This window comes from Ptiloglossa arizonensis, chromosome 13 (genome assembly GCF_051014685.1).
Source record: "Ptiloglossa arizonensis isolate GNS036 chromosome 13, iyPtiAriz1_principal, whole genome shotgun sequence".
NCBI classification, from domain to species: Eukaryota; Metazoa; Arthropoda; class Insecta; order Hymenoptera; family Colletidae; genus Ptiloglossa; species Ptiloglossa arizonensis.
Window position 1 is genome coordinate 12,424,100 of NC_135060.1, and position 10,347 is coordinate 12,434,446.

The window sequence follows — 10,347 nt, forward strand, 5'->3', positions numbered from 1 at the left end:
TTGGTAAAATTAAGGAACACAACATGACTACTGTTCAAAAAATCAACAAAAGACAAATAGTCGATACAAATGACAAAGTTGTTGTAAAAACGCAGAAGTTAGAAACAATTGAAAAAGTGGTACCCAAAGAAATGGCACCCGAAGAAATGACACCCAAAATAGTGACACCTGAGGAAGTTGCCCTCAAAGAAGTAAAATCCGAAGAAGTAGTAGAAAGAATTAAAAGAAAAAATTTTGTAATAATGATGGGTTATTTTGGTAGAGATTATTTAGGTATGCAAAAAAATCCTGGTACAAAAACTATAGAAGCAGATTTATTGACTGCTTTGTTGAAAGCTAATTTAATTACAATGGACCAATATGAAGATATTCGTGAAATTAAATTTCAAAGAGCTGCACGTACAGATAAAAGTGTGTCTGCAGTTCGACAAATTGTTTCTTTGAGGCTACGTAAGTAACATAATTTATTAAGTTATTTAATTAGTTAAGTAATATATTTTCTAATGTGTCAATGGTTGTATCCTTGTCTCATACAATTATAATAAATTGATTTTTACATTGTACTACATTAAAAGAATAATTTGTAATTCTATAAATTTGTAGTTCTGTAAATACATAAACATCATTAAATATTTATTATCTTACATATTTTAATAATAATATTTTTTAGCTAATCATGCAAATAAAGAGGAAATAAATAAATATCTTCCAAAGGAAATTAAAGTATTTGGTGTAAAGAGAGTAACAAAAGGTTTCAATAGCAAAAATCAGTGTGATGGAAGAACATATAGATATGTTATTCCTACATTTGCTCTGGCTCCAGAAGATCCAAATTTTTTACAAACCAAAGAAGAAAATGAAATAGATCCAGAAAAAAGACTCGAACAGCTTTTAATGATAGATGGAAAACCATATAATGAATTTCGACTGACCGCAAGTACACTTAATAAAGTAAAAGAAACTCTAATGTTATTGGAAGGTACACATAATTACCATAATTTTACATCAAAAGTGTAAGTTATTTCAAATAATAAAATATTATTATTAAATAAGCAAAAATCGAAAAATTCTGTAAATTTTTTTGTAGAAAACCATTAGATCCAAGAGCTCGGCGTTACATAATGTATTTTCATTGTGTTGAAACATTTGTTGCAAATAATATGGAATTTGCTGTGCTTGAAGTTAAAGGGCAAAGTTTCATGTTGCATCAAATTAGAAAAATGGTGTCGTTGGTAGTAGGAATTTCTAGGAATATTATTACAAATGATATTATTAAGGATGTATTTTCATTAGAAAAAATTGATATTCCAACTGCACCAGGTTTAGGGCTGAGTTTACATCATGTAAGTTATTTACATTTTTCCTAAATTCTTGTCATTACATTAACTCTTATAATTTATAAAGATATATGACAATTATGTTTTCTTTTCTGTAGGTACATTACAAATATTATAATACAAGATATGGATCAGATGGAATACATGAATCACTGGCTTGGGAAGAATGCAATGAAGAAGTAGAACAATTTTATAAAGAATACATTTTAAAAAATATAGTTGATACAGAAACTACTGAAAAAACGTATCCTTTTTTTACATAATTAGTTGTACATAGAATATCTAAAATAAAATGTTTTTCTTAATCAATGTAATCTAATCTAGGACATTAAACTGGCTGGCAGGTTTTCTTACACCAAACAGATTCACATGGAAAGAATGTGTTGCATTATAAATAATATTGTATTTGTATGTCCAAACTATATTAAATACATTTTTCAATAATCATAGTTAAAGATATTTTATATTTTTTAAATTGCGATGTAGTTAATTACAAAAAATTGATAAATCTACTTTAAGCATTATCTTTATCACTTACTTTTACATTCTGCTTATGTACTAAATGTCATTAAGTTATCGTTGTTTGTTTACTAATTATAATCGGTGTCTCATTCATTTTGGTTTTCCTGGTATATACCGAATAGTTTGAAATATCAGTTGCATATTATTTGTCCTTTCATATGCAATCTTCGGATGAGGATACGCTTTACATGTGTGCTAAATATTTCCCCTTGCACACATGTATACAGGCGCGATGTAGCTTGATCTGTGTTTCCCGAGTCGGGTAATTCCAGATTGATTCAGGATCAGTAGACAATCAGTAAATACTGGGTAGAGAGGTGACTAGTGTCTGTGCAGTTTACTCGACTATTATGAAGAATACAATAATTACAATTATTTTAACGATTGCATGTAAGTAAACGTATTTCTATTGTAATATACATTCTTTCATGATCTCTTAAACCGAATTGAATGCATAGTGCAATTTTGAAAATTAAAAAGTATTTATTTTAAACATTTTAAAGACTATACTTAATGTTAAAAAATAAATGTAACATATGCTTTAATAAATTTTATGTTTAAAATTACAATAATTAAAAACTATAGATTGTTTCTAATAAATATGAAAAATACGTTTTTTAGATTCAAGAATTATGTATAATGTATTTCAAAAGTATTTTATAATACATAATTATTCTGAATTGAAATGTGAATAAATTTATTTATCTTTATTTTGATGTGATATTTTTATTCATAGACATTTAATTTTAAGTCAAGTAAAATTTTAAAAACTATAATTCATAATTTTCTCTGGTATCTTAGAAATTGCAGCACAATAAAGTGAACAAAATAAAGTATACGATTAACTTCAAAAACCAGTTTGGTAATGACCTTGAACTCTTCAAAGAAAGATGTTTATAGTTATCACTATAATCAGAGATGCTGTAATCATCTATGATAAGAGAATAAAAATTATGAAGCAATTATGAAATGAAATTAGATTCTTTTTTATAAACATATTGTTGTAAAATATTAGGAATCAAAAGAATAATGTATGATGATATGTAAATATATCTAATATCTACATGTTATTTTTATAATGTAAAAAAGTTGTAAGTTTATTATCTAATAAAACAAGAATGAACATTTTAACAAAAATATATATTTATTTTCTTCATAGGTGTAGTGGAATATGGATATGGACAAAATAAGAAATGTGGGTGAGTTTAAATAATGTGAAGTAATTTATTTGTCTGATTTGTAGTATTTATTATGAAATAAATTAATAATAAATTTTCTAGTAATTGAAAATGACAAATTGAGGATTGTTTCTTGTCAACAGCTTGGACAAATTTCAATGTAAAAATGAACAGTGTATAGCAAGTGAATTGTTATGTGATGGGCGACCAGACTGTAAAGATCAGTCTGATGAAACATATACAGAATGTAGCAAACCAGAAATTATATGTCCTAATTATGCATTTCGATGTGCATATGGTGCATGTGTAGATGGAGATTCAACTTGTAATGGAGTAAAAGATTGTTTTGATAATAGCGATGAAACATTAGCTAGATGTTCAAGTAATCAGCATAATGTGTCTACAACATGTTCAACGAATCAGTTCAAATGCGATAATGGACAATGTATTTTTACACAAGGTTTATGTGATGGTACTGCTGATTGTGCAGATAATTCAGATGAAACGTTTATACAATGTGGAGCAATTCCGTAAGTTACAAAATAAAAAAATAGAAAATGAGATTTTATTGTTTCATAAATATTTTGCAGTTATAATGTGATTATTGTTACACTGTTGTGAGAAAAGTGTTCATGTATATAGATAATAAGTAATTGGAGGGTGTTGAATGTACATGATATATATTTTAAAATTTTTACAGCTGCTCACAGTTATTTTTTCAATGTCACTATGGTGCCTGTATTGATGGGAACTTAAAGTGTAATGGAGTCACAAATTGTGCAGATGGCTCAGATGAAGATCAAAGATTATGTAGAGATGTTATAGAATCTACTACAAAGAAATTTCCACCACCTGTTACACCTTGGACTCCTAAACCAGGACAATCTTGTATTGTTCCACCTCAACCACAAAATGGTTACAGGAAATTACATAAATCACAATGTTCAATTGGCGAGAATTGTGATATTGAACAAGGTATTAAATTAGAACCAGGGTCACTTTTAATTTATACCTGCAATCCTGGTTATAAAATTAGAGGCTCTGCTGAAGTAGCTTGTGGCCTAGGAGGAAACTGGTTGAATATTCCAGTTTGTATAGGTATGAAAATATTACAATGTAAAATGTAGATTTATAATTGTGTAACAAATAACATGAATAATTTTCCATATTTCAGAAATACGTTGCAAATCTTTACAATCAGCTTCAATAAATGCTGAATGTTTTAATGGGCAAGTTGACAATAGATCGTGTCAATCTGCTTTGCCCCGTACAATGGCAAAATTAACATGTCGCAATAGTTATCGTCAGGATACAACACTTATTTCAAGTTCATCTGTTAAATGTAATGAAAATGGTGAATGGGAACCAGAGCCAATACGATGCATTCCAGGTCCGCCAATAATAAATATTTATGTTAATGAAATTTCTGTCTCAATAGAAACTGATATACAGGAAAATAATTCTACATTGATAGAAGTGTTAGAAGATAAAATCATTATTTACAGAAATAGAGAAAAAGAAATGAAACCAAACTTTTAAAAGATTTGTATTATATTCTTACACACATAGAGATAATTCACATATGAATTACAATATTGTGTAGAAATGTTTTAATGAAAGAGTATTATAAGATTTTAATTATTGTCACTTTTTGTTTGAAGTTATATTTATATGTTTAATAAATATATTATTGTTCTCATTTGGCAAATTTGTTATCTATTCCTGCCAAGTAGTATTTAAGAAATAAATGTGAATTATCTCTTGCACATTAATACGTATGCTTATCGTAGTATGTAGAAATTACTGTTAACTTATTCTGATAATTTGCTACAATAATTTGTAGTAAACACTTGGCACACGTAAATTCACATAAGAATAAAATAGAAAGCGTTGTTTACTGTGTAATATTATTAGTATATTTTAATTGTTATTGGCTATTATAATTTATATAGTAATACATACATAACTGATTCTGAATAATTTATTAATTTAAATATATGATTTAGAATGTGGTGTTACTCCCCCGAATGTTACACCTCTTATTATAAATGGAACAAGAGCTAATATTACCGAATTTCCATGGCATGCTACACTCTATAGGACAGAAACACTTAACGCACCTAAAGAATTTATTTGTGGTGCAACTATAATTCATGAAAGACTTCTAGTAACAGCAGCCCATTGTGTTTATAATCAATATAATAAGAGTTTAGAAGACCCCTCAAAATATTATATAGTAACAGGTAATATTTATAGAGATTATGATTCCAGTTTTCATGATCCATTGGTTGTGAAAAAGGCCAAGGTACTTACATCTATATTATTTTAATTGTTTAAAAATAACACCAATATTCGTAATATTATTGTATCTTTTTATTTTAGGTAAAAAATATGTATAACGTTAATACTTACTTGGGAGTGGAAGGAAATTATGCTAGTGATATAGCTATATTAGAAATCACAGAACCTTTTGTATTTTCATCTCTGTTACTACCAGTATGCTTAGACATTTTCAATTATTATCAAGGTATATTAGAACCTGGAGTTTTTGGAAAAGTAGCAGGATTTGGTAGAACTGCGTATGGATCATCTAGTTATATCTTACAAACAATTACAGTGCCATATGTTCCTCTGAATCAATGTAAATCATCGAGTATTGCTTTTGAAACTCAACGATATATCACATTTGATAAATTTTGTGCAGGTTATACAAATGGTTAGTAAAAAAATTAAGTAATCAAAATATCGTATATTTAATTATATTTCTTCTATTTTGTTATGAAGTATTTTAAAAACATAAAAATTATAGGATCATCAGTTTGCGATGGCGATAGCGGCGGCGGTTTAGTTTTTAAAAGAGGAAATCTATGGTATTTAGAAGGTATTGTTAGTGTTAGTCTTGGTACAGCACTAGTTGGAGGGACTATAACTTGTGCCAGCAATTCATACTCTCTATATACGAGAGTGTCCTCTCATATAACATGGATACAAAACGTTATTATTAAATTACAAAGAAATAAATAATTATGTCTTTCATTCTCGTGGTTGAACCTTTTATATCGAATTTTGGTAAAGAAAGAACATTACAATCTTTGACACATGATTATATTATATTACATTCTTATTATCATGCATCTTTTTTAAATATTGTTCTAATAATACAATAATAAGATGTAAACTATATGATATTAAAAATAATATGTTTAATGAAATCACAAAATGATTAAGAATATGTATAAATAGAAATACAATCAACTTATATACGATTTTACTAGATTAATTTAAAACAACACATATTTTATATTATTAAATGATATACTCTTACAAACTGTGTATATACAAAACCTCAATACAACTATTTTATTACAAGTACTATATATGAAATGATTTTTTAAACAAGACACAACACAAATAAATAAACGATAATATATGTATTCAATCAATAATGTTTTGTAAATATCACAGGAGGCCAAACCTGTTTGTGAGGCCTCAATTGTTCATATTTTATCAACTTTCACATATTACGTACACTCCAGTTTTGCCAATGTCTGTTTATTATGAATAGATTGAAACGATGATTCAGGAGAATGGATATTGGATATACTGGTATCTGTAAAACAAAATATTATGTTATAATAAAAGTTATAATGAGTCACATTTAGAATATTTTAAATATCTCACTTTCAACATGTAAAGCTTTTAAACTTTTTTCAAGTTCATCAACATCAGATGTTAATTTTGTATTTGGTATTACAGGAAAAACGTTCTCATCAAGTTTCATTAATTCCTCAAGTTCCTGTTCTAATTCAATATCTGAATCATCAATTTTCATAGTTTCTGATAACATAAGTTGTACTTCATTCTGTTCTTCTAAAGCCTAAAATCCATCATTAATAATTAATTAAATGGAAATAAATTACTCGCACTTAATACTTTACTCACCTCTGACAAATCATCCATAACATCTCTGACATTAGATTCTGTTAAACCGCTTTCATTCAATTTCTTTAACACATTAGATCCCGTTTTATAAGCTGCTAGTACAGCAGTATTTGTGTGAGTATTCTGAATGCTTAATATAAGGGTTTGAATATTTTCAAGAGTGTGCACCCTTTTCTTAATGGTATTTTCCAGCACCAATTTTTTCTTTAAATGTGTTTTTGCCACTTGTTGTAATCCTTTGTCCAAATAGGACTTAGTTTGATTAAGGATATTGATTTTTTTTTCTTCCATATGTTGTATTTCTTTTACAAGTTCATTTTCTTGTTTCAATAACTTATATAGTCCTTCCTCGATTTCTGTTATATTGTCCAATGAATGTACAGTAATTTTAATCAGTAATTCATTTTCATTTGCATTATTCGTAAAAGTCACCTTTTTTTCACGTCTTAAATATATTAAAACTAACATGACAATATTATCTGATATATTTTTATTTATTTTAGATTTACAATTTTTTACTATTTCAGAAAATGGCATAAGAATATTTTCTTGCTCCTCTTCTAAAATAGAAAGTATTGTTTTTCCTAATTCTCTGACAATTTGCAAATGTACATATCGAGTTTCTTTATTAACTTCATTGCTTACAACATAACTTTTAACTTTTGAAAACGACCATACAAGTGGCTTTTTTATAAATATATCAATTGACCATGATGTCCAAGAATCACATGGTTCTTTTAAAAATTCAGTTTCTGTAATTATTTCATTATTTCTGCAATATTATATGAATTAATAATCATTAAAGAATAATACTTTTCATTGAAATAAGAACTAGTTAACTTAATCAAATTAATTACAAATTGGTCAGTCACTAATGAAATTAATTACATTTTCATTCTACATTGAAATTGATAGAAATAGCAATACCTAATAAGTTCTTCGATAACAGATACCAAACAAAGTGGTGTGCAACCTTTTCTTTTAAAAGCACTATTTAAATCTGTAATAGAGAAACTGCATCGCGTAGTATACTTCAACCATTCATATATTATGTTTTGCCAAAACTTATATTTAGATACCCAATCTTGTGGATTAGCAGATTTACTTCGAAAAGGAGAAAATAAAGCATTCATTCTTTCTTCTTGGTTCCAACATTCTGGCATTATTTCAGATGGCAATAGCAAATTATTATCCATATTTTTAGTTTCCATAGAGATTTTTCAGCTAAATTAATTTATTTTCTTTTTCATGTTAGGTTATGTACTTGTTGTGATAACAATGCTCTAATAGTAATAATAATACTTACATTTTCAAGATAGTTAATGCTTTATTTATGTATAATTAAAGCGGTTTTAAAATTTATCAGGTAGTAATAACTGCTTAGTGTCGATTAAAATGTTATTGTCAATCGTCAAAATATGTAATATATAAATATATAAATATAAATATAAATATATATATATGTAATATATACGTATATTTATGTAATGTGTATATAATTGGAAATCGTTGTTTCTCTTTAATATGTGTACTGTTTTCTTCTTAGTTCGCTATTGGTTACTGGATACAAAATTAATATGTATCCAGATTGTCACAAACCAATAAATACTAGCCTTATCCTTGGATTACTGATCTATGAATTTTAAATATCACAGAACCATTGTTAAAATACCGTTCGTATTTCACAGGCATCGAAATCTCAAAATGTAATTGTATATATTTCATAAAGAATAGTTTAATCATTAGAAAGATATATTTATGTTTCATAGACGAGTCAAAAAGTAGATAGTTTATTTTACGAAAATTGCTACAAAACGATCTGACATACTGATCTTGTAAAATATTAATGATTTTAGAACGATTTCTTGATTTAAGAACGACGACTTTGGGAACTATATTCAACTGACCACCACGTTGGTAAAGCTGGTAAACGTAGATAATTCGTCCTTGTATATCGTTTGTATTACAATTACTGGAAAATCAATGGTTTTGCAACGTGTTCTACATCAAGGATGTGACTCTGGGAACCATATGTAATGCAACTATCAAAGTCGGTAGTGTTAGTAAATTCAAAAATGTTGTCCTTTGCTATTAGAATGATGAAGTTGTAGCGCTGGCTATAGTCGGTATCTATGTGAATGCCATGCCTGTGGATTCTTGGGCTCACTATAGTCAATCTCCATGTAACGAGCAATCAATTCTAATGTCCACTATTTGCGATAACTTTCCTGTACAGGAAAAGTACATTCGTGTACACTTATTTTCAAAAAGAGAGTGCAAGAGATTGAGCCTATCGCGAATACTCTGAAGATAATATGGGAAATTAAACGTTACTTAGGTATTGTTTTTCCTTTTACAATGAGAGGTTTTACCCATTATTTATTACACAGCAAATAATATGCGTGAATTGACTGCGATCTTCTTACATAGTTTATCATATGTATAGTTTGATTGTAGAGTACGCAAAAGTATATAGAGTGAGCTGTGTTTTATTTATTCTGTCGGTTTTAGAAATTATTCTATTTGTCCTAACAATCGAAGAATCGAATCAAATTTTAATTATTTTTGAATATATTACTACCGACATACTTATTGTTAGTTCTAATTTGTAACACTTATAGAGTTGTTTTGCAATTTATCCTATGTCGATAACGTTGGAGCGAGGACTGTGCTGGTAACTTTGAAAATATTCTTACAATTAGCTTCATGTTACTAGAAGAATGTTTCGAGTTACATCTGTTGTCACATAAAGTTGTGAGAATTAATAAAACCTATTGTTACAATATTTTTTCGATACGTTCGATAAAGTCACAAACGATACACAGACATGAATTTCCTGTATTTTCCACTTTTACTGACTCAGTTGTTCAGTTGGATATATAGTTCCATGAATTCAAGAGGTCGGTATTTCAGATCGTGTGACACAAAATCCGTGAGATAAAACGTCTGTTCATTGTTATTAAAGTGATTAATCCTTATCATCTTCAGTTTTAATCCCCGTATCTAATAGTATTGAAATTGTATTTTAAACCGAATCGATAACGTTCTGTCGATGTGTGCAACGCGAAAAAGCATTACCTGCAACGTTTATATTTTATCTCGTCTGTATTTCACGAATGAAATTATCGACTTTGTGAATAACTAGTGGCTCCGAAACGCACTCTACATTCGTGGATGGTGTTTTTGGGAATTATATCCAATGCAACTATCGAAGTCGGTAACATTAGTAAATTCTTTTTATTAGGTTGGTTTCTCTGATACTTTCATGAATTTGATATTTGTAAGAAATTTATTTTTCAGTAATTGTCGTGGTACCTCAACGAGAATATATCGTAGGAGTAACTAAAAACGAATCAACCAGAAGGTTG

At 28.0% G+C, this 10,347-nt stretch overlaps 3 protein-coding genes across 5 annotated transcripts; 2 read left to right on the plus strand and 1 right to left on the minus strand.

The window, feature by feature from the left end:
• Positions 1–23: 23 nt before the first annotated feature.
• Positions 24–1,731, plus strand: Pus1 (Pseudouridine synthase 1). Its single transcript, XM_076325093.1, has 5 exons — positions 24–450; positions 671–1,013; positions 1,088–1,343; positions 1,436–1,581; positions 1,662–1,731. Exons 1-5 carry the CDS (start codon positions 24–26, stop codon positions 1,729–1,731), a joined length of 1,242 nt encoding a protein of 413 aa, XP_076181208.1.
• A 263-nt stretch (positions 1,732–1,994) lies between these two features.
• On the plus strand, positions 1,995–6,694 carry LOC143153855 (uncharacterized). 2 transcript variants are annotated; one of them, XM_076325466.1, is made up of 9 exons: positions 1,995–2,249; positions 3,019–3,058; positions 3,181–3,567; positions 3,738–4,135; positions 4,212–4,427; positions 5,044–5,342; positions 5,420–5,564; positions 5,655–5,753; positions 5,847–6,694. In XM_076325466.1, the coding sequence occupies exons 1-9, from the start codon at positions 2,210–2,212 to the stop codon at positions 6,059–6,061; spliced, it is 1,839 nt and encodes a 612-aa protein (XP_076181581.1). In that variant the 5' UTR covers positions 1,995–2,209; the 3' UTR covers positions 6,062–6,694. The 2 variants fall into 2 exon arrangements, with proteins under 2 accessions (XP_076181581.1, XP_076181580.1); XM_076325465.1 differs by having other exon boundaries at positions 1,998–2,249; positions 5,420–5,753.
• LOC143153857 (charged multivesicular body protein 7) lies at positions 6,190–8,404 on the minus strand. 2 transcript variants are annotated; one of them, XM_076325467.1, is made up of 5 exons: positions 8,286–8,404; positions 7,907–8,203; positions 6,980–7,751; positions 6,719–6,914; positions 6,191–6,647 (listed from the first exon to the last, which is right to left on the minus strand). In XM_076325467.1, exons 2-5 carry the CDS (start codon positions 8,188–8,190, stop codon positions 6,559–6,561), a joined length of 1,341 nt encoding a protein of 446 aa, XP_076181582.1. In that variant the 5' UTR covers positions 8,191–8,203; positions 8,286–8,404; the 3' UTR covers positions 6,191–6,558. The 2 variants fall into 2 exon arrangements, with proteins under 2 accessions (XP_076181583.1, XP_076181582.1); XM_076325468.1 differs by lacking the exon at positions 8,286–8,404 and having other exon boundaries at positions 6,190–6,647; positions 7,907–8,197.
• Positions 8,405–10,347: the final 1,943 nt, after the last annotated feature.

Bases quoted from the DNA above. Each gene is read 5' to 3' on its own strand.
- LOC143153855 (XM_076325465.1), top strand. From the start codon at position 2,210: ATGAAGAATACAATAATTACAATTATTTTAACGATTGCAT. The intron at 4,136-4,211 runs GTATGAAAATAT...TCCATATTTCAG, and splicing joins GAATATTCCAGTTTGTATAG to AAATACGTTGCAAATCTTTA. The intron at 5,343-5,419 runs GTACTTACATCT...TTTTTATTTTAG, and splicing joins TGGTTGTGAAAAAGGCCAAG to GTAAAAAATATGTATAACGT.
- LOC143153857 (XM_076325468.1), bottom strand. From the start codon at position 8,190: ATGGAAACTAAAAATATGGATAATAATTTGCTATTGCCATCTGAAATA. The intron at 6,915-6,979 runs GTGAGTAAAGTA...GATGGATTTTAG, and splicing joins TTATGGATGATTTGTCAGAG to GCTTTAGAAGAACAGAATGA. The intron at 6,648-6,718 runs GTGAGATATTTA...TTTGTTTTACAG, and splicing joins AAAAGCTTTACATGTTGAAA to ATACCAGTATATCCAATATC.
- Pus1 (XM_076325093.1), top strand. From the start codon at position 24: ATGACTACTGTTCAAAAAATCAACAAAAGACAAATAGTCGATACAAAT. The intron at 451-670 runs GTAAGTAACATA...AATATTTTTTAG, and splicing joins AATTGTTTCTTTGAGGCTAC to CTAATCATGCAAATAAAGAG. The intron at 1,344-1,435 runs GTAAGTTATTTA...TCTTTTCTGTAG, and splicing joins TAGGGCTGAGTTTACATCAT to GTACATTACAAATATTATAA.